Here is a 23,012-nt window from a genome sequence, read left to right as displayed (position 1 = left end):
TCTCTTTCCTTAGTCTTCATGAGATGCCATGAGACACAGATTTGCAGTTTCTTCCTCTACTGGAACTTCAGTTTCAGCTTCGCTTTCAGTGTCACCCCAAGCTGCGATCATTGCTTTACGAAAATCTATTCTGAAGTTTCTCTTCTTTGGCGTTCTTCCAGCTTCCCTTGTCTTCCCTTTGCCCTTCTCATTCTTCCATAGAGGGCAATCCTTGATGAAGTGATCAGTACTTCCACATTTGTGGCATTCAAAATTTGTCTTCATGTTAGTAGTTCCTCTTTCCTTATTATTTCTTTGGTTTCTATATCTGCTGTTCCTGAAGAATTTTTTGAATTTACGTGCCAACATAGCAGCTTCCTCTTCACCAGCTTCTGATTCTTCACTATCATCAGCTGCTAGAGCCAGTCCTTTGTTTCGGAAACTGTCCGCTGTTCCCAAATGTAGTTCATGAGTCATGAGTGAACCAGCCAGCTCTTCCAAATTGAACTTGGTGAAATCTTTGGACTCCTGGATGGCTGTGACCTTAGCTCTCCAGCGCTCATCTTGTGGAAGACTTCCCAGTATTTTCCTGACTTGTTCATCAACTGGAATAATCTTGCCAAGAGAGACAAGTTCGTTTGTAATGTTGGTGAACCTGGTAAACATCTCTTGGATGTTTTCCTTAGGTTCCATAACAAACTTTTCATATTTGGACATTAGGAGGTCAATCTTGGATTGCTTCACTTCACTGGTACCTTCATGGGTAACTTCCAGCAGGTTCCATATCTGCTTTGCCGTTTTACAACCCATGATACGATTATGTTCATTTCGCCCGAGACCACAGTGAAGCAGCTTGATAGCAAGAGCGTTCATCTCCATCTTTTGAAAGTCTTCCTTTTTCATATTCAGTGATTGGTTTTGGAATTGATTCATTGTTGGAGTTGATGGTCGTCACCTCGAAATCTCCTATTTCAATTACTCTCCATACTTGGTAATTTTCGGCCTTTATAAAAATTTCCATCGTATTTTTTCAGTAGGTATAGAATTTTCCATCGAACATGGGTGGCCTTTGCGTAGAGTACCCTTCTTCCATGCGTTCGTTCATCTTTAACAGCTTGCCTGGGAGCAGGATACTGCTCTCAGGGTTTCCTGATTAAATGAGGAACGGGGCTCTGATACCAATTGTTGAAATACACGAAGATGGTCGAATGCAACAAGAGGGGGGGGGGGGGGGTGAATTGTTGTGTATCAAGCTTTACTACGTTTTTACTCTAATTTGCGGAATTTTAACAAACAAAATAAAGCTTAAACTTAAAAAGCAAGAGATAAAAAAAAGACAAAGATTTTACTTGGAAACCTTTTTGGCCTAATAAGAAGGAAAACCACGACCCCCCGGGATTTCAAAATTCTCACAATGTTTTAGGCAATCAATTACAATTACATAAAACAGTTTGCTTCACTTAAAGCTTCTCTACTCTAGGCCTAATTCTCTTTCTCTAATTTCTCCTTCTCTTTCTCTTCTTACGCTTCTCTTCTCTATTCCCTTAGACTTCTCATAAGTCTAATTACAACAAATCACTCAATAACCCTTACAAGGCCAATTCTCAAGAGGATAAAAATTAAAATAATTACTTAAGAAAAATATAATAAATTAATTGGCATTTAAAAACTGAAAATATTTTTCTTAAATGATTACCCTTTTATGGACACTCTTGGATTCACATTCGGTTTAAGCATAGTTCCTCCTATTTATAGTGGGAACAACCAACAGTTACTTTAGACACACCTCCCACTATCATCCACGTACTCAAAACAAAAAGATAATGGAATTGCCAATAAATAAATGTCCGGCTATCATTTTCTCAGAGAGAAAAACGATTTCCATAAGCTAGAAATAGCATAGGAATTAAAAATACAAGATCCTAAAAAATAGGAGATCTTAATCTTAAGAAGAAAAAGTCTTAGGCTATTTTTAGATAACCTAAAAATAGTTTAGCCAATTAACTTACTAATTAATTTAAGCAACTAATTTAAGATTTAACCGTTTACATCAACTAAAACCAGAATAATAAAATAACTGCAATTTTTCAGTCGATGTTTTTCTCCAGACCTGCTATGTAGGAACAGCGTACTGTCTTCAGCTTCAACTTCTGTTAGATTGTTCATTTTAGGAACAGTAGACCGTCTGTCAACCTTTAACTTCCTAAGCACTTATCTAACTTCTTGAATATTTTAAGACACGTACAACTTCCACGAACCAAGTCATAGGCTTCATCAACGATTTCAACAAAATCGGATATATACCTACAAAACAATCTCTAAATTATGTTTGTTTACTTTAAAAGTGAAGTCATCATCAAAACCTTAAGAGCCAACAGTTCACTATCGGCTGAACCTGCTGAGGGGGAGTGGAAGGGCGCTATTGTTGGTCTGTTTGGGGAGCCCATGTTCGAACTACGATGGAAAGGGATATTCACCAGCGGTGGCATCAACGAAGCTGAAGTTATGCAGTTGTGCCACCGGTCTCAGGCTATGGAGACCCAATCGACAGCCTATTATATGGCTATTGTCGGCTCTACATTGCTGGCGGATAATACCAGAACCGGCATGTGACCTCACCCGATACTAACCGTCAACATCAATCAGGATGAGATCGTCTGGGGTACGGTGACGCTGGCCTACATGTATCGGCAACTGGGAATGGCGTCTAGGGTTGGTTGTAAGACCATTGCTGGTTGCCTGACATTGCTTCAGACATGGATTTACGAGTACTTTTCGTCCTTCCGCCCTCATCCTCGTCAAGCAGATGTGCTTAATAAGACTAGGGTGGAGATGTGGTCCACGCCCAAGCCAGGTCGTGAGATCAACAGGCTGAGGGACTGCAGGAGTATATTGGACTCCATGACGGAAACTCAGGTATTGTACATCACATCGCTCTTTTTTATTCATGTTATTTTAATTTATAGATTATTTTTATATGTTAATTTTGCTTGTATGCAGGTGGAATGGACTCCGTACATGACTTCTCCAAGGGCATTGATAAATGAGCACCCATGCACCACCTACATTGGGGGTATCACTTGCTTTGATATCGTCGAGGTGTATTTATCGGAGAGGACAGTGCGACAGGTCGGCTTTGTGCAGGCTATTCCCCTCTCCTATCACACCAACCCAGGCTATACGACCGGCACACGGTACCTATTCCGTGACATTTGCTTCTCCGCCTATTTACACGGAGACATGGAGTAGGTTCCCCTATTGTGGCCTCCTTGCTTATCAGGCACTTCGTCGGGCATCTGTTCCATTATAGGCTAATCCTAGTTACGTTGACAGGTTCAGAGTGTCCTCCCACCCATACGTCCTCCCCGGCGAAGGACCGAGTGCCGGTTTTGGTCCAGCTGAAAGTAGAGCGGAATACGTTAGTTTTTTTAATTTATTTGTTTTTTATTATGTGTTTGTGTTATTTTGATGCTGTTTAATATCTTATTCACACCCTTTTTCTTTTGTTTTTTACAGTTTCTAAATGAGTGGCCGAGTCAAGTCGCTCCATTGGTGATACTGCCTCCTGTTGCGGAAATGACCCCCGAGAATGACATGCTTTAGATGTATACGTTTCTGATATTGAGATTTATTTGCCGAATGACAAGCTTTTAAGGGGCATAACCCTTCATAGACTGTTGGTTTTTGTAATTGAAAACTAATTTACATCAATGCTAATATTTATTTACATCAATGCTTTTTTACATTATAGTTAAATTAATTACATCAATGCTTTTATTAATTTACATCAATTCTATACATATTGAATTCCATCCACGTATTGAATCCCATTTACATGTGTAGTTAAACTAAATAATGATGTACACAATTGTATCACTATGGACTATCTACAAATTGATCCCATCTACATGTGTAGTTAAACTAAATAATGATGTACACAATGTGTTACACTATGGACTATCTAAATTTACAGCATCTTCAGCGGTGTTATTAAGTTGTGGTGGTAGTGGCCCGTATAGTCTATTCCAAAGCAAAATCCTGCTACTAAAATGTGTTTCTATATGTCTGGAAGAATTGTCAACTGCTTCTCTCCATGATTGTTGGACTGGCGGCAGTGGAGACGAATTGTCGTTCATTAATAGTTGAATACCTGCCCTTGTTGATTTCCTTTTCCGCCACACAACTTATCCACCATGTTCTCAACGTCGTTGGCAATATGCCATATGCATAACAAATGTCGCACATCTACATTAAACACAACATTGAACGTAATTAAGACATATTCAATAAAGAGAACGACAATAATTAATTAACAAAACCTTTTAACCTAGGAAGACGTCACGAATACCTGCAGTTAAACCCTCATCTCGATCAGTGACAATGGCACTAGGAGTTTGAGCTTTGCCAAAAATATCTCTTAATCCCTTTAACACCCACAAATATGACATAGCCGCCTCATCTCGCATAAAAAAGAACGCAACCAAGAAGTTGTGATTGGTTGGCGTCATTCCAATTACTTCACACAGTGGACACTTTTGTTTGTTTGTTTTGTACGTTGTATCTATCAGCACAACATACGGCCACGTACGTATCATTTGGATTGAGGTAGGATTTGGAACTAATAATCGGCTCAAATCCCCTTCACTATCCAAGTCTGTCCAAACCACGTAATTATGCTCTGTGGCCATATAAAGACAGTGTTGAAGGGGAGTCTTACCCTCCATCTCTTCTCTTCTAATTGACTGTCCAACATCGTATATTTGATTCGTGCTAGTAAAAAAATCAGGAAATTTTTCTCTAATTGAAGTCATGATAAAGGCAGGTTGCATGCCGGTCGCACTAAGCTGTCGTATGTGCTGCTGAATATCTATATTCAACCTATTTGCCCTTACATGACCATCTTTGTACACTAAAAATCGGTGGTTATGTCTACCTTTTTCCCCAGGACACACACTCAACGTCCAAGGTCTTTCTCCTGGTTTCTACAATCATAAATTTATACTGACATGTTCTACTTTTGGAACCAGGTCGGGCAGCATTATCTAGGTTATGCAAATCACCCCTAATATTACCATAGTGGTGACATCTTAAATACAAACTAACTCTAGAATGTCTTTGTTTTTGTTTATAAAAAGCACGTGTAAATTGAAAACCAATTGTTATTGCTATCTCATCGGCCCAACTATGTAATTCATCTACGGAATCAAATTCCCTATCCGTAACAAAATCTACCAGAGTAATCTACATTGTCTTCTAAGTTTTTAAAGTCATGCAAATTTAAAAAATGAAATAAACTATACATTAGGTTATTAAAAAATTTTACATACAAACGTTAATAATAAAAATATTCAATAATAAATAAAAATTATACTTTACTTTAATAATCAATATTAAAATAATAATAATACAAATTAATATTAAATAAAAAATATAATTTACTTCAATAATTAATATTAAAATAATAACAATACAAAATATAAAATAAAATAATTGTAATAATAATAAAACAAATTAATATTAAGTAATAAGAATTTTAATAATAATAATATATAATTATAAATTATTTAAACTAATGATAAGAAAATAATAATAATATTAATAATATAAATTATAAATTTTTAAATTAATAATAATAATAATAATAATAATAATAATAATAATAATAATAATAATAATAATAATAACAATACTACTACTACTACTACTACTACTACTAATAATAATAATAATAATAATAATAATAATAATAATAATAATAATAATAATAATAATAATAATAACATAATAATAATAATAATAATAATAATAATAATAATAATAATAATAATAATAATAATAATAATAATAAATTAGAAAATAATAATAATATAAATAATTTACTACAACGTATATTAAATAATAATAACATAAATTACTAAATAAATAAAAAATTATTTATATAATTTACATAATAATAATGTAAATAATGAAAAAAAAATAAAAAGAAGGAGGAGTCGCAAAAAACGTGCGAGTGGACCACGGTGGAGTCGCACAAAACGTGCGAGTGGACCACGGTGGAGTCGCACAAAACGTGCAACTGAACCACGAAGGAGTCGCACAAAACGTACGACTAGATCGCGGTTCAGTCGCACGTCCATTCAAATCGATTTAAATACGTATCCGATCTGATTCATAGTTGCTTTCGTTAGCCATAGTAAATCGATTCCAGCAATAACTTATTTAAAATCAAAGAACGTTTTTAGAGAGATTTTAGAGAGATGATACCGTGTTTGAATTCGTATATCATGCAAAGGCGCTACTGAAAATTTAATATATATAGGATCGTGATAAAAATATTTGGGATTACGTTTAAACTTTAAATTTAATGTTTTTAAAGTGATAATAGTATTATTAGGTGAGATTTACATTTATTAAATAAATTTTAAGTTCAGGGATAAAATCGTAATTTTATTAAGGGTGGCGAGTGTCGATCAATAATAATCTCTTCGGATAACTCTGTTCATCTACGATTAGAGAACGAGAGGTTTAAGGCTGCTTCTCAAAACCCTGGCCTCACTCCCCGGCCATAACCCCTTCAATCTTCACATTTTACTCCTATCTTCACATCTCAATCCTCAAGGAGAGGATACTTATTCAGGTCTGTTTCTTATCTCAATCATGTTCTTCATTTACATTTTAATGAATTGATTTTAATTTTTAATTTATTCAATTTTCCTTTTAAGATGGACTCTAAGCTCTTCATTTCTTCATTTAAATCCACCAATCCCACTCCTTTACCACTATTTCTCTCTTGCAAATCTTCGATTCCTAAAAAACCCATCTTTTTCCAAAAACCCCATTTTTGTAGTTCTTCTAAATTGCTTCCAAGTTCTTCGTTTTTGGGGCATAGTTTGATTTTGATGAATCATGGATTTGGGTTTTGCAAAACAAGGAAAACCCATGTCCCACTTTCACCAATTAGAGCTGTTGTTAAGAGAAGGAAAGAAATGCCATTTGATAATGTTATTCAAAGAGATAAAAAGCTTAAATTAGTGTTGAAAATTAGGAAGATTTTGGTGGGTTATCCTGATAGAGCAATGCCTCTTAGAGAGTTGGGTAAGTATAGGAGACAATTGGGTGTACAGAGGGGGAGACGTTTTATCGCCTTGTTAAAGAAGTTTCCAGCTGTGTTTCAGATAGAGGAAGAAGGGGCATACTTGCTTAGGTTCAGATTAACACCTGAGGCTGAGATGTTGTATTTTGAGGAATTGAAGATTAGGAATGAAATGGAAGCTTTGCTAGTTGTTAAGTTGAGGAAGTTGTTGATGATGTCCTTAGAGAAAAGGATTTTGTTGGAAAAGATTGGGCATTTGAGAAATGATCTTGGTCTTCCTCTGGAATTCAGGGACACCATTTGTCATAGATATCCACAGTACTTTAAGGTTGTTGAAACTGATAGAGGTCCGGCCTTGGAATTGACTCATTGGGACCCTGAGCTTGCGGTTTCAGCTGCCGAGATGGCTGAAGAGGATAATCGCATTCGAGAGTTGGAAGAGAAGAATTTGATTATAGATAGGCCTTTGAAGTTTAAAAGAGTACAGCTACCTAAGGGTTTGAAACTGTCTAAAAATGAGATGAGAAGGATTTCTCAGTTCAAAGACATGCCTTATATATCACCATATTCGGATTTTTCAGAGTTGACTCCTGGTACACCAGAGAAAGAGAAGCATGCTTGTGGAGTTGTTCATGAGATTTTGAGCCTCACTGTTGAAAAGAGAACTCTTGTTGATCACTTGACTCATTTTCGGGAAGAGTTTCGGTTTTCACAACAGCTGAGGGGGATGCTAATAAGGCATCCCGATATGTTTTATGTTTCTCTTAAAGGGGATAGAGATTCGGTTTTCCTTCGTGAAGCATATCGAGGTTCATACTTGGTTGACAAGGATAGGTTGCTGCTTGTGAAGGAGAAGATGCGGGCTCTTGTTAATGTACCTCGCTTTAGGAGGAGGGGTGCTTCAAAGAGTGATGATGAAATAGAAGAAACAGGTGAACAAGATGAAATTAGTGAAGGAGAGGAAGGGGAGTGGTCAGATTTTGATAATGTTGGTAGTGATGAGTTTGATGACGATGAAGAAGATGAAAATGGTGATGATGATGATGACGATGATTATGAGGATATATGGAACAGTGAAGATGATACTCCCCCTGATTTCGATGATGATAATGATAGTGTGAGGGTTAAAGTGAGCAAGTCAGAAGAACACCTTGATCCCTCACCATTAAATGATGATGAAGGGCGTGTTCCTGTGTTCCCTGATGGCCGACCAAGGGAACGGTGGTGAAAAAACAAACACTGTAAATCATACAATGGGAATCTATCACGCTGCAACCGTTCCAGCACTTGCTGCAAGTGGCTTCAGTCAGTGTTTTGTGTCGATAGCAGAGTCCTTCCTCGAGGAAAGAAGTACACTGAGGCAGTAAGACATTGATGGAAGATTGATTTTCTTTGATGTAGAATAGGTCAATTTAAGTAGAATAGAAATTATGCTCCCTTGTTACCTACTATAAGCTTGTTTATTAGTAATGATTGATATGTTGCTACTAGAAAAGATATGGTGTGGAAGGCTATGTGACATAATTTGGATTGTTGCAAAAATACTAGTCCAGTAGTCGTTATTAATCTATATATGAGCATTTCATAAGGTTTCTTCTTAAATGATATCATTATATCTTTTTCTGCATCCATATATCCGTTCTCCATAGTAGAAAACCGGAAACTTAGAGAAACTGAAAAGAAAGGATTGAAGTTTTTCTTAGAAAGATGATAATGGCATGTTTCATTCTGTGATCATCAAAGAGACCTGTTGTGTTTTTTGCTTGGCTTTGCTGTTTGTTTTATTATTCATCTGAAAGCTTCAAGTTTTTTTACTATTGTTATTATTATTATTATTATTATTATTATTATTATTATTATTATTATTATTATTATTATTATTATTATTATTATTATTATTATTATTATTATTATTATTATTATTATTATTATTATTATTATTATTATTATTATTATTATTATTATTATTATTATTATTATTATTATTATTATTATTATTATTATTATTATTATTATTATTATTATTATTATTATTATTATTATTATTATTATTATTATTATTATTATTATTATTATTATTATTATTATTATTATTATTATTATTATTATTATTATTATTATTATTATTATTATTATTATTATTATTATTATTATTATTATTATTATTATTATTATTATTATTATTATTATTATTATTATTATTATTATTATTATTATTATTATTATTATTATTATTATTATTATTATTATTATTATTATTATTATTATTATTATTATTATTATTATTATTATTATTATTATTATTATTATTATTATTATTATTATTATTATTATTATTATTATTATTATTATTATTATTATTATTATTATTATTATTATTATTATTATTATTATTATTATTATTATTATTATTATTATTATTATTATTATTATTATTATTATTATTATTATTATTATTATTATTATTATTATTATTATTATTATTATTATTATTATTATTATTATTATTATTATTATTATTATTATTATTATTATTATTATTATTATTATTATTATTATTATTATTATTATTATTATTATTATTATTATTATTATTATTATTATTATTATTATTATTATTATTATTATTATTATTATTATTATTATTATTATTATTATTATTATTATTATTATTATTATTATTATTATTATTATTATTATTATTATTATTATTATTATTATTATTATTATTATTATTATTATTATTATTATTATTATTATTATTATTATTATTATTATTATTATTATTATTATTATTATTATTATTATTATTATTATTATTATTATTATTATTATTATTATTATTATTATTATTATTATTATTATTATTATTATTATTATTATTATTATTATTATTATTATTATTATTATTATTATTATTATTATTATTATTATTATTATTATTATTATTATTATTATTATTATTATTATTATTATTATTATTATTATTATTATTATTATTATTATTATTATTATTATTATTATTATTATTATTATTATTATTATTATTATTATTATTATTATTATTATTATTATTATTATTATTATTATTATTATTATTATTATTATTATTATTATTATTATTATTATTATTATTATTATTATTATTATTATTATTATTATTATTATTATTATTATTATTATTATTATTATTATTATTATTATTATTATTATTATTATTATTATTATTATTATTATTATTATTATTATTATTATTATTATTATTATTATTATTATTATTATTATTATTATTATTATTATTATTATTATTATTATTATTATTATTATTTTTTTTTTTTTTTTTTTTTTTTTTTTTTTTTATTATTATTATTATTATTTTTTTTTTTTTGATGTTATTCTGGAATATCTCAGAAAAATTATTCAAACTCTAACAGATATTTCTTCTGGTGTCTTTACTCGTTCCTGCGTCTGTACAGAATGTGCATCAACCGAAGCAGCGTAGCAACACTTGAATCTATACTCAACCGTGTTTATGTTTGGTAACAATTTGAAGTTTCCTTGTCTTTGGAATTGGAATAGTCTGTATATATTGCACAATGCTAAGAATTAGATATTATAAATCAGCAAATATGTGCACAGTTAGACAGACCTGTAAGAGTAAGATTGCCAACAGATTTCATAATACACCTAAAGTTGTATAGACGGAGTTGTTCATGGTTGATAGTTGGCTTTCTGCTGCTTTCTTCCTCAAGCGTTGTGCTAACATTCATTCACTCAATTTCATTGTTCATGGAGCATAGTGATAACGCGGTTCAGTTTTCACTTATCACAGTTGATTGCAGATCATAGTGTAAAAACAAGACCGCATCGCATCGGTCGCATTGGTTTTCAAAACTGACAAACCGATATTTCCGGCATTTTGGGTCGTATCAAGTCATAACTTGTGATTCGACCGATATTTAAGCGTTTATATATATATATATATATATATATATATATATATATATATATATATATATATATATATATATATATATATATATATATATATATATATATATATATATATATATATATATATATATATATATATATATATATATATATATATATATCGTTCCGGTACTGCAATCCGGAACATGTTGCAGAGACTCGGTCTATTATCATAGTGAGCCGATAGCCAGTAGTTGAAGTTTTTTGAGTGCTATTGGTATAAATATGAAGTATTACTTCAATTCCTTGTCCAACTAGCATGTTTAGTTTCTCTTGCTTATGAATGATTATCATTATTTCAAAGGAAAAATTACCATGAATAATACGAACTTTCACTGATTTTCCTACAATAATACGAACTTTCAATTAACCATGAATAATATGAACTTTGATACATATTTCCCGCAGGCATACCAGACTGGTTCTTTACCTGGAGAAACGGTAAATTTCCTATTTCTTCATCATTTTAATGGGTATTTAGACAGCCTTTTTTCAGCAGCCTCTTCATCTTTTGCTCACTTTCCTCTTCCAATTGGAAGCCACATCGCTACTGTTTATCACTATGGTTTTGCAAATCTTATGCTACGAAGGTATGTTTTTTTTGGATTGTATGGTTGTTGAGGCTTATGAATGTTTCACTAATCTGCTAAAGCATGTTCTTTGCAGATCTGTTAATTGCAATCAGGTGAATTAAATGTTTGACATATGAGTGTTGCATATTTTTTTTATTTACTTTTGATGGTTAATATATATTGGCTGTTAATTTGGTATGATCTTCGAGTTGTAGAGTATTCTATATTCCTATCACTGGATGCGGGTGACACTCACCTCAACAAGTTTCTACAGATCAAATAGATTTCTGGTTGTATGTTTGAATATATAAATCTTATGATCGATTGTCTTCTAGCTAAGCCATTTGGAAGCCATATAGATTCTGTCTAAATTGGTTGTGTATTGCAGAGTTAGAGATGCAAGGTTTATTGAAATTGGTTTTTTGAAAGGTTTATTTGAATGTTTGCATAGCTTTGATGTGGGCTTTTGTTTATCACATGTGAGTCTCTATTTGAAGTTGTTTCTTGCTCTAATAAAAGAACAATTTGTTTAAATTTTTGGGATTAAAACAAAATTTAGGGATTTAAATTGCAATTAAGAAGAATTAACTAACCATGAATGAGATGATATCTTTGTAGTTGATTCGTGAGAACGAGAGGGAGAAGAATCAATGGAAATCATGAGCTTGAGGAAGATGATTGAAGAAGGAATGGCTGCGTCAGGGAGAAGGACTGCTCTGCTTCTGTTTGCTTTACTTTGTTTTATCAGCAAAAAAAAATTTTAAAGGAATGAGTAAGTTTACCGGTAACAGGTAAAATGGTATGCTAGCGGGAAATATGTATCAAAGTTCGTATTATTCATGGTTAATTGAAAGTTCAAATCAGTGAAAGTTCGTATTATTCAGGGTAATTTTTCCTATTTCAAATATGATTATTATTTCTTTGTTGTAGAAAGGTCTTTACTTTAGGCTATTATTATTGTAGATCCTTGTATATTATAATATAGAGAAAATAGCTGAATGAAGTAATGCACCATGTACAACTGACTCCATTAATAAGTTTCATACAAACAAGATAAAAATAAATTAGTGCATAGTTCACAATTAAAATTAATTAATCTCTACTAAGAGTAGCCAAATTAAACAATTGATGAATCAATGATTGATGAGGCAGTAACCTAAAATCTAAAGCATACATAGATCATAAATCATAGGATTAAAAAATCAATCTTCTGCAGGATTGTTCTGTCCAGAGTTACCGCTGTGCAATGCCATTTTTTCAGAGACTTCAGCTAAACAATTATGGTTGCAATTGATAAGTGACTGAACAAAGCAGTAGGTTTCCTCTCTCGTGTTCCCATCAGGAATGTCCACTACGAATGACTCGATCAGTAATGTCCCCGGCTTCCCATCGATTTTTTCGGGGTGTACTGTTATTTTCGACGTGTAATTCTGCACCAAAAACATCAACATAATTAGTCTATTCTGTCTAATCGTCTTTCATTTTCCTACCATCTCAACTCTAGCTGGCAGGCCTGTCAAACTCAAAACAGTGACCTCAAACTCAACCCATAAATACCTGAATGAAATTGACTTCATTTATTGAATGCCCATTAATCGGCAATCAAACATACTAGTAAATCTCAATATAAGATTGATACAGAACCAAACTAAGCCAATAGTAGTAGTATAGTACTCTATGTAGCACAACCTTAGTGGTATGGACTACGGAGGGAGTCAGTTTGTAGACTGTACGGCTTCATCATCATTGTAACATTAATCTGGTATATTCAGCTTCGTGGGTCCACTCGCGTAGACACACCCACAAGGCAACCCTGGGCACGGGCCCACGAACCAATGAGCAATGAGCGTTGTGTTGACTTGCGTACACACTTGATGAGGTTTATTTTTTCCCAAAACCATATGGTATTAGCAGAATTACTCACCAAGCATTATATGCAAGTCCATACATTAATATTTTAGCGATGTGAGATCTTTCTCACATGCAAAATATTTCCAACATTACATTTGTACCAAATTTATGTCTTGGTCTAACTTCTAAGAAACTCAAATGTTTTAATTTACTTGAACAAAGCCAACACATGAACATGCCTAAAAGTAGGAAAATGATGTTAAACGGCAGAAAAGAGAAATGAAAACACAAGTATATACTCCATTGAGATTGCTACTCACATAAAAAAAAAAAGTCAATTATAACAATCTGGAACAGATGAGTATTACCCTTAATCTATGATCACCGCCCATAATTCTGACGCCAAAAATATGCTGTTCATCATCAAGAAGCTCCAATATTTCGGTGCTAGTAGTTGCAGGGAGTCCTGATCTAACATTAACTTCTCTAACAGTTCCAACTTTAAAATCACCTGTTAGTATGCATTCGCTTACAAATGGCTTATACTTCTGGGGTTGATCAAACCTCCTTACTAAAGACCAAACCTGATGATCATCCAGTTTCCATTTTCATTATAATCCAAATGAGTTACTCTTGTGAGACATCATCTTTCGGTAAGACGAGTTCAAAACAAGGAGCCCTATGCTAATAATTGTATTAGTTGAATTTTAGCCCATGAATAAAAAGCGTCTCAGACCAGAATTGGTGAATCCTAATACATTCAAGAATAAAAACCGGTAATGGGTTTTACTCCACAATCCACATACCGTATACTTTCCAAAAATAGAATAAAGTTAAGTGTTCTACACAGAATCAAATAAATCAATAATTGTTATTATAAAAGGAAAAACTTTAATTAATTAAGAATATAAAATAAAGTGGGGAATTGAGTTAATAATTAAAAGAAAAGTAAAAAGAAAAGATGAAAGAAAGCACATACAATATGAACAGGAGCTTTGATATGTTTAGTGAGAATAGAAGAGCACTGATTAGCTCCAACATCTAGCTGCATATGGTATTTGTTGATAAACTCAGACTCCGTCTCCATTATTATTTCTTTTCTTGTTTTTAGTAAAATAATAAAACTATAAATAAAAACTAGTTTTAATGGCCAAAAGGAAAAGGGATATGATGAAAAACTATTATTATAATTGGTTCACAAGAATTCAAAGCTTTAGGCATCAAAGTGGACCCAAAAGTGTCTTTTTTTCATCATTTATCAAGTTTCTCATTGGTTGGCCGCTCATGGGTGTTGGTTGTTGGATCTTTCTCTGCTCCAACCACCCATCTTCAACTGCTTTGCTTCCGGGTCATGCCATTTAACAATTACCAATTACCAATTACCAATTACCAATTACCAATTACAGATAATACCATTACTTTCCTTTATAGCTAGCTATCAACTTTTCCTATCATAAACATATACTTCTGTTGAGTCAAGCCTCAACTCTCACCATGATAGAGGTAAGTTCGATCACCTCGTAGCGTACGCTTTGGCTTGCATATTTGAGAACGAAATTGTGAGTGCAAGAAAGTATGAGAGCTTATGTTTTTTTTGGGTCAATCAATGAAGTGATTGATGAGGATGATTTGAGGTGTCTTAATGTTGAGAAGACATGAAGAATGAGAGGAATTCAAGGCTGCTCGACCCATCAAGCAAGAGGGGCTCGATCGAGCCAACACGCAGCAAGGAACTAGTAGCCTCAGAGACAGCGCTCGACTGTTCGAGTGTATGCTGCTCGATCGAGCGGTTTGGCCTGTGTCAAATCAGAAGCTTTTTGTTTTTACGTTCGGTTTTTGTGGGCTTTAAAGCCATTTGTCTTAAGGCTTTCAATATGTCATGGGACTATATAAGGGGTCTTAGGAGACCATTAGGGTTGATGAGAGAGCCTAATACTAAGAGTTAACTAGGGTTTTAGCCAAGAGAGTTTTCTCCCATTGTATTAGGGCATTTGAGAGAGAGTGACATCAAGGTTCAAACTTTTTCTTTGAGAGAGTGTTCTTGAAGCTTATAAGGTGAGTCATTAATGTGTTCTTGCTTATATTAATGATAAGATACTTTGTTTGAGGGGAAGGTATTATTAGATACCTCATATATTGTGTGTTGTTGTTCATTGTTGTTGGTACTCTATTTTTGGTGTTTGTTTTGCACTTGTTTTTCCATTTGTTTCTTTACCATTGCATTAGCCTATACACAACAATTGGTATCAGAGCTTTAGGTTAGATTTGTGGGTTGTTTTGTGGGTGAAAGTTAGAGTCTTTGGTGTAGAAACAAGATGGGTGATGGTGCAAAGTCTCATATTCCATTGTTTGATCGAAAGATGAATTTTTCAGTGTGGAGGAGCACCGTAGAGGACTTGTTGGTGCAACAAGGAATTGATGATGCTCTTGAGAAGAGTAAGCCCATAACAATGGATGAAGGGAAGTGGGTGGCCATGAAGAAGAAGGCAATTAGCACTATTAGGCTTGCCATTGCACTCAAAATCAAGTACAACTACTTGATGGAGACCGACCTCGGTGTGTTGTTGGAGAAACTTTAAAAGGTGTATGCTTCGAAGTCTCTTACCAACAAGTTATGCTTAAGATGGGAGTTGTATCAACTCATGAAGGAGGATGATACTAGTATGGAAGATCACATCAACACATTCAATCAATTGGTGTGCCAATTGTTGAATGCCGATTAGAAGCTTTCCGATGAGGAGAAAGCCCTACTACTCTTGGCTTCACATCCTAAGAGCTATAAGAATATAGTTCAAACCTTTCTCCTTGGAATGGAATCTATCACACTCGATCAAGCCTTAGCAGCATTGAGGGAGAACGATAGGTTTATGGAGAGACATGATGGGGAAGAGAAGAAGGGGAGTAGTGAGGCACTATGGCTCAAGAGGGAGAGCAAAGGATAAGGGTTATCAAGCTAGGGGGAAGTCTTAAGGGATGAATGACTATAGTAACAAGGAGTGTTACTATTGTAAGAAGAAGGTGCACATTCAAATGATGTGCAAGGAGATGAAGGAAGACCTCAAGAAGATGAAAGACTTAAAGGTTGGAAGAGGAGATGGTGAAAGTAGCAGGAGTACCGCTCTAGGCTTTGTGGATGATGATGACTACGATGGTGCGCTTCTTGTTAATGGGAGTGGCTCGTAGTAATGAATGGGTGATTGACTTTGGTTGCTCATTCCATATATGACTACGATGATGACTTTGGTTGTTAATGGGAGGCCTTGTCACCATACCTAATGATGACAGGGTGAAGGTGGAAGGTTGGTGAGGTTCATATTGTGACACTTGATGGTGTCAAGAGAAGGCTAGGTGGTATGAGGTACATTCCTAAGCTTGAGAGGAACCTCATATCCCTTGGTAGGTTAGAGTCTAAGGGATGCACCTTTAAAGCTAGCGGTGGGTTGTTGAAGGTCATTAAGGAGAGCATGTTGCTCATGAGAGGAAGAAGGAGTGAGAGAAACTTGTATATGTTGCAAGTTGAAGGTGGTTGCTTAGGCCACATTGATGATTACAAGTCACCCAAGAAGGTGACATTTGAAGATGATGAGAGATTTGGGTTTGAAGGGGAGATTGTTGAGTCAAGCCCCAAGTCTCTTCATGATGGAGGTGAGTTCGATCACCTCGTAGCGTACTCTTTGGCTTGCACGTTTGAGAACGAAGTTGTGAGTGCAACGAAATATGAGAGCTTATGTTTTGGGTCAATCATTGAAGTGATTGATGAGGATGATTTGAAGTGTCTTAAGGTTGAGAACACACAAAGAATGAAAGGAATTCAAGGCTGCTCGACCCATCAAGCAAGAGGGGCTCGATCTAGCCAACACGTAGCAAGGAACTGGTAGCCTTAGAGACAGCGCTCGACTGGTCGAGCGCATGCTGCTCAATGGAGCGGTTTGGCCTACGTCAAATTAGACCTTTTTGTTTTTACGTTCGGTTTTTGTGGGCTTGTAAGACATTTTTCTTAAGGCTTTCAATATGTCATGGGACTATATAAGGGGTCTTAGGAGACCATTAGGGTTGATGAGAGAGCCTAATACTAAGAGTTAACTAGGGTTTTAACCAAGAGAGTTTTCTCCCATTGTATTAGGGCATTTGAGAGAGATTGACATCAAGGTTCAGTCTTTTGTTTTGAGAGGATGTTCTTAAAGCTTGTAAGGTGAGCCATTAATGTATTCTTGCTTATATTAATGATAAGATACTTTGTTTGAGGGGGAGGTATCATTAGATACCTCATATATTGTGTGTTGTTGTCCATTGTTGTTGGTACTCTAGTTTTCGTGTTAGTTTTGCACTTGTTTTTCCTTTTGTTTCTTCACCATTGCATTAGCCCATTCATAACAACTTTATATACTATTGTTGAGCTTTTGAAATAAATTTGAACAACATTATCTGAATTATCCAAAAAAAAGTGTGATTTATGCAAACACCTTTTTAATTAGGTTTTAGAATTTGCTTTTGAATAAAACCTAAAACTTAACCATATTAAATGTTAGAAAACAATAGCTATAGCACAAGTCACATACAAAGCTTAAAAATAAAAGAAAAATACCAAAAACAAATATAAGAGGCATCGCCCCCAAAGGAGAACGCATCCAGTCATAGGTATCATAAATTTGAGCCAAAGCTCAAAACTAGAGAGACAATGAAGATAAAACCAAAGCGGTGAAAACAAATTCATCAAACAAAAGAGCTAAAGTAGTAGCTACTTGGTAGACAGGATTTTAAAAGGCATACTGTTTTTAAAAGAGCTAAATCTAGGTGTACATAGCTTAGACGATCATATTTACTTATTAGTACTTAGTACTAAGTCTTGGTGTTAGTACGATATAGTTTCTCCTACTCTTTATGTGCAATTTTACATTATATTTACTTTATAATATGCTCAATTATAGTATAATATGCTTAAATATGTTTAAGTAGAAAGAAAGTTAATTTAATGAAATTATAATTAAGATTATATTAAGTGTAGTTATACTAAAAGTATTTTTCGTATGTTTTGAACATGTTTAGAAAGTTGGGTGAAAAATTATATACTAGTAATATTAGTACTATTTATGTTATAAACTAATTTTAGTATGTATGTCAATGCAAGCTTTTCTCCTTCATCTTTCTCCCTCTAGGTTTTCTTTCTGAAATTGGTGAACTCTTAGTTCCCATTTTCGGCCATAGGCAAGAGAGGCCGGCCGGCAAAGGCGAAAGTGGTTCCGAGGAAGCAGTCCCGAAGTTGTTCATCTAGAGAGGGGTCTTCGTCCTCACCGGAGAGGTCCTAGTTTCAGTCTACCAATATGATGCCCCGAATTTTCTCTATGGCATAATTTCCTTTTTATTTCTCTTTCTAGTTACTTTTGTTTAAGTCTAGTCTTTAATTTAAAATAATTTATTATAATATTATTTGTGATTTATTATAACTATCTCTTTTATGCTTTATAAAGTGATTTAAAATGTGCGTAAGGTATTATTATTATTATTATTATTATTATTATTATTATTATTATTATTATTATTATCATTATTATTATTATTGTTTTTGTTGTTGTTGTTGTTGTTGTTGTTGTTGAGTTAATATATTATTTTAATTAAATTTATGTACTACTATTATATGTCCTAGGTTATTTATTTTCGACCAACTTGTGGTAACAAGTTTTAAATGAGGAGGACTAAATATTTTTTTTAGTATATTATTATCATGATAGGCTTGTAAAATTAGTGTTTAATTAGGTTAATTAATTCTAATTTATGCTTAATTATTTGGTACATTCTAGAATGGAATAAATGCATGAACATCCTTCAAATCTTTTCATCTTTCTTTTCCTCAAGTTGATTGAACTTCCTAATGCTCATAAATTTTTAACCATTATGAGAAGTCTTTTGGGATGGTTTTTCCCCTCCTATAAATACTAGCATATTGTTATGTAATTTTTCATTCATTCATAAACTAGCTCATAAACTTTCTTTCTCTCATTGTTTTCTCTAAAAAAAAAAAGGAACATAACAAAATATTTGCTTTATTTTTCTTCAAGTGCCAAAATATTATCATATTTTTGGGCTACTTTTGAAGACTTACTCTGAATTATTCAAGCTTACTTCAAGGAATTTATTTTGCAAATTATTTGGGAGATTTTCTTGGAGTTCTCTTTAATCTTCTAAAGATTATTACTTTCCTCCATTATCCAGGTAACTAGATTTTTCTTCACTTAGTTTCTTAATTAAACATATAAGTCTTGTTTAGAATTAATTAAAATTTAAATTGATTAATTCGGTTTTATATTGTAAATTTTGCTTTAATTATTTTCGTGCATATATTATTGTTATTTTAATCTTCTATGATGTGTTATAACATAGATTTAATTTAGGATTGGTTAAAATTTAATTTTCGTGATTTGATTAATTTTATTTTAAATTATTATGAAAATCTGGAAAATCTGCACTTTTTATTAATAGTAATTTGGCTGTAATTTATTGATTTTAATTTATTTCCACATTATTTTAACACTAAAATATGTTACAATCAGTAGGTAATAGTGTAAATTAATTTTGATGAATTTGGGTTTAATTTTACAAAATTATTATTTAATAATGGCTTAAACTAGTTAATTTGAATTTTGTGAATTAATTAAGGTTAAGAGGAATTAAAATATGATTAATTTATTAATTTATCATCTTTGGTCATGTACCTAATTGCTCGGTTATGTGTTAATTTCTTGTACTACTTATTTTATTCTTGATTAAGTTCGAGTTATCCTTATTCCTAACTCAGACATCACAACTTAAACTGTATGATTTTGATCTTGATTGGTTTTGAACTACTTCTTAGGAGTTTTGGTATTTTGGAAATGGTTATTGTGGCCTTTGGGTTCTTGAGGGTAAATCCATAGTGGTTCCTTATGAACATTTGATTTGGTTTTGGAATTTGACTTTTGGGTTCTTAAGGGTAAATCCATAGTGGTTCCTTATGAACATTGGTTTTGTTGTTATTTGGAAATCGTTGGGTAAGTCTATAGTGGTTCTTTCGATTGGACAGCACATCTATAGTAGATTGGTTTTAGATTTAGTTGTCGTTCTTGTTATGCTAGATCTTCGGAAAACGAGAGAGATTGGCCATTCTTAGACAGGGTTATATCATTGTGGTTGACCCGAGGTTCGCCCTGACTTTATCTAGGCTCAGTGGGCCGCGAATTTGTTCACTGCGTCTGTTCCAAGTACGACTTGAAAATATTGTTAACTTGATTTTGTTAAACTGTTTTGGAAAAGTTATCCTTGGTTCTAATTGATTTGGTTACCCTACTTTCGTATTAATTGAATTGATCAACATTATTTGACTCTATCGGTTTGGTTTGTATGGTTGGATCGTTGTTAATTGATTTGAATTTTAATTAAGCCTTGCATTAGTTCTTTGTTTAAATTTGAGCCTTGGTGTTAAGGACAGTCTAGTTACTGGCCACTAAGTGGTAATTTGCTGTTTAGTTGTTGCAGGTGATGATTGAATTCACTCGAAGCGACTGGGGAATAAGACTGAGAGAGTGTAGGGTTACCTAGAACATTAAGTTGAAGTTTAGATGTTTTATCTTTTTATTTATGGGAGTGTTTTACTCCCTGGATTATTATGTAATGACTTTTGATTTAGTTTATTCGAAGTTATAAAATAGTGACCCAACTTAGTGTATTGTTTCCGCCAATACATCCTATATTAAGACGGGTCATTACAACCAAACTCGATCCTGTGCGAGCGGTTGTAACACCTTGCGATTTCGGCTTTCCAGCTTCTTCTCAGGCGGCGGTGGGTATGAGTTGGGTTTCCGTCCTAAAATCCTTGGGGAAGAAACCTGCCCAGGCTCCTTCTACACCAGCTGTACCTGTGATTCCAAAGGCATTCACTGTTCCATAGTCAGTTTCGCACCAAGAGGCGTCTGGTAAGCCTCCTTCTCCCTCTTCTCGTTCTATTGGGAAAATCTTGAAATCTGACATTGAGGATGAAATTAAATACTGGTCAAATGCTGTAGTTTGTTATGCCACTAGTGCTAATCCCCCTCTTCAAGTAGTTGAGGGTTTTGTTAAAAGGATTCGGAAGTGATTGATAAAATTGGTATGGTAAATCGTGGAGTATTTCGTATTAGGTTTGGTTGTAAGGAGGATCAAGACAAGGCATGTAATATGAATGGTATCCTGTATGATAAGAAACCATTTATTGTAAAACCTTGGTTCTCTAAGATTTCGTATGATAAGGCTAGTTTGATAATGGTTTCGGTGTGGGTTAAGCTACCTAAACTTGATGTGATGTATTGGTCTGAAGGGGCATTGAAATCAATTGCTGGGTATTTAGTGAAGGTGCTTAAGGTAGATAATTCAACCCTTACTAAGTCCCGGTTGATGTATGCTCGTGTTTTGGTTGATATAAATATTTCGGAGGGTTTTCTTGAGGAAATCTTTTACACAAATGAGATTAATGAACTCATAGCTCAACAGGTTCATATGATTGGGTTCCAGTTTTGTGCACCAAATGTTCCCAATTTGGTCATATTCATGCTGATTGTCATATGGGTGAATCTCGACAACCTCTTGCAGTTGATGACAATGGTTTTCGAATGCTTAAGGTAGACTCAATTAGGAACGGGAACAGCAACAAGAGGGGGGGGGGGGGGGGGGGGTGAATTGTTGTTGTTACTAGTTTAAGCGTTTTTGCCCTGTTTTTGCGGAATTGAATAAAATAAATAAAACTTAAACTTAGAGCGAAATAATTAAAAGAGACAAACGATTTTTACGTGGAAACCTTCTAGGCCTAAATAGAAGGAAAAAATCACGACCCCTCGGGATTTCTAAATTCTCCACTATGTTTAAGGCAATTAGTTACAATTACAATAAACACCTTACTTCACTCGAAGCGAATCAACTAGGCTAACTTCTCTCTCAAATTGCTTTACTCAAAGCAACAAACTTAGCTTCACTAAAAGCTAAATTCCTCAATAGCTTCTCTCAAAGCTATCTAATTCCCCCTTAGACTTACTCAAGTCTAATTACAAATCTCTCTCAAAAACCCTTACAAAAAGAATAAAAATTCTCTAAAAATAAAATCAATAAGTTGCACAAGAAAATATTATAAATTAATTGGCAATTTTAAAAGCAAAATATTTCTTGTAGATTTCCAAAAATAATCGCATGAAAATAACAAAGTTCATACGTTGGATAATTAGGAACAGCCGAATTCAATTGCTATTTATAAAAAATAAAATCTCTAAGAAAATGGAATAATCCAAATCAAAATGATCATGAGAATAATGTGGATTTAAACTAACAGACGATTATCTCCTTAAAGTAGGTATAAAACTTGATTAAATCAAGTACACGGTTATAATAACAATAACCGCTGTTCTTATTTACTAATAATAAGTTTTGTTCCCTTTAGTCCTCATTTTTTCTCCAAAAAATTTACTCCCTCTGAACCAATTTAGTTGTCTCATTTCCTTATTTGGCAAAGTCTTTTTAGTTGTCCC

General features: G+C 32.8%; 3 protein-coding genes and 1 long non-coding RNA gene across 4 annotated transcripts; 2 read left to right on the top strand and 2 right to left on the bottom strand.

The window, feature by feature from the left end:
- Window positions 1–6,445: 6,445 nt before the first annotated feature.
- Window positions 6,446–8,660, top strand: LOC130809690 (protein WHAT'S THIS FACTOR 1 homolog, chloroplastic). Its single transcript, XM_057675456.1, has one exon. It carries the CDS (start codon window positions 6,702–6,704, stop codon window positions 8,298–8,300), a length of 1,599 nt encoding a protein of 532 aa, XP_057531439.1. The 5' UTR covers window positions 6,446–6,701; the 3' UTR covers window positions 8,301–8,660.
- Window positions 8,661–9,683: 1,023 nt separating this feature from the next.
- Window positions 9,684–10,376, bottom strand: LOC130809689 (uncharacterized; the record flags this gene model as incomplete). Its single annotated transcript, XM_057675455.1, has 1 exon — window positions 9,684–10,376. A coding segment is annotated over one exon (693 nt), but the record flags the coding sequence as incomplete, so codon positions are not given.
- A 130-nt stretch (window positions 10,377–10,506) lies between these two features.
- On the top strand, window positions 10,507–12,495 carry LOC130809688 (uncharacterized). The gene is made up of 3 exons (XR_009040892.1): window positions 10,507–10,611; window positions 11,474–12,116; window positions 12,256–12,495. It is a non-coding gene; the product is annotated as an uncharacterized LOC130809688 (long non-coding RNA).
- A 141-nt stretch (window positions 12,496–12,636) lies between these two features.
- Window positions 12,637–14,598, bottom strand: LOC130809687 (abscisic acid receptor PYL10-like). The gene is made up of 3 exons (XM_057675454.1): window positions 14,468–14,598; window positions 13,857–14,072; window positions 12,637–13,067 (listed from the first exon to the last, which is right to left on the bottom strand). Exons 1-3 carry the CDS (start codon window positions 14,573–14,575, stop codon window positions 12,840–12,842), a joined length of 552 nt encoding a protein of 183 aa, XP_057531437.1. The 5' UTR covers window positions 14,576–14,598; the 3' UTR covers window positions 12,637–12,839.
- Window positions 14,599–23,012: the final 8,414 nt, after the last annotated feature.

Source organism: Amaranthus tricolor, chromosome 4 (assembly GCF_026212465.1).
Source record: "Amaranthus tricolor cultivar Red isolate AtriRed21 chromosome 4, ASM2621246v1, whole genome shotgun sequence".
Taxonomy (NCBI): Eukaryota; Viridiplantae; Streptophyta; class Magnoliopsida; order Caryophyllales; family Amaranthaceae; genus Amaranthus; species Amaranthus tricolor.
This window is presented reverse-complemented; position numbering and strand designations above follow the sequence as displayed.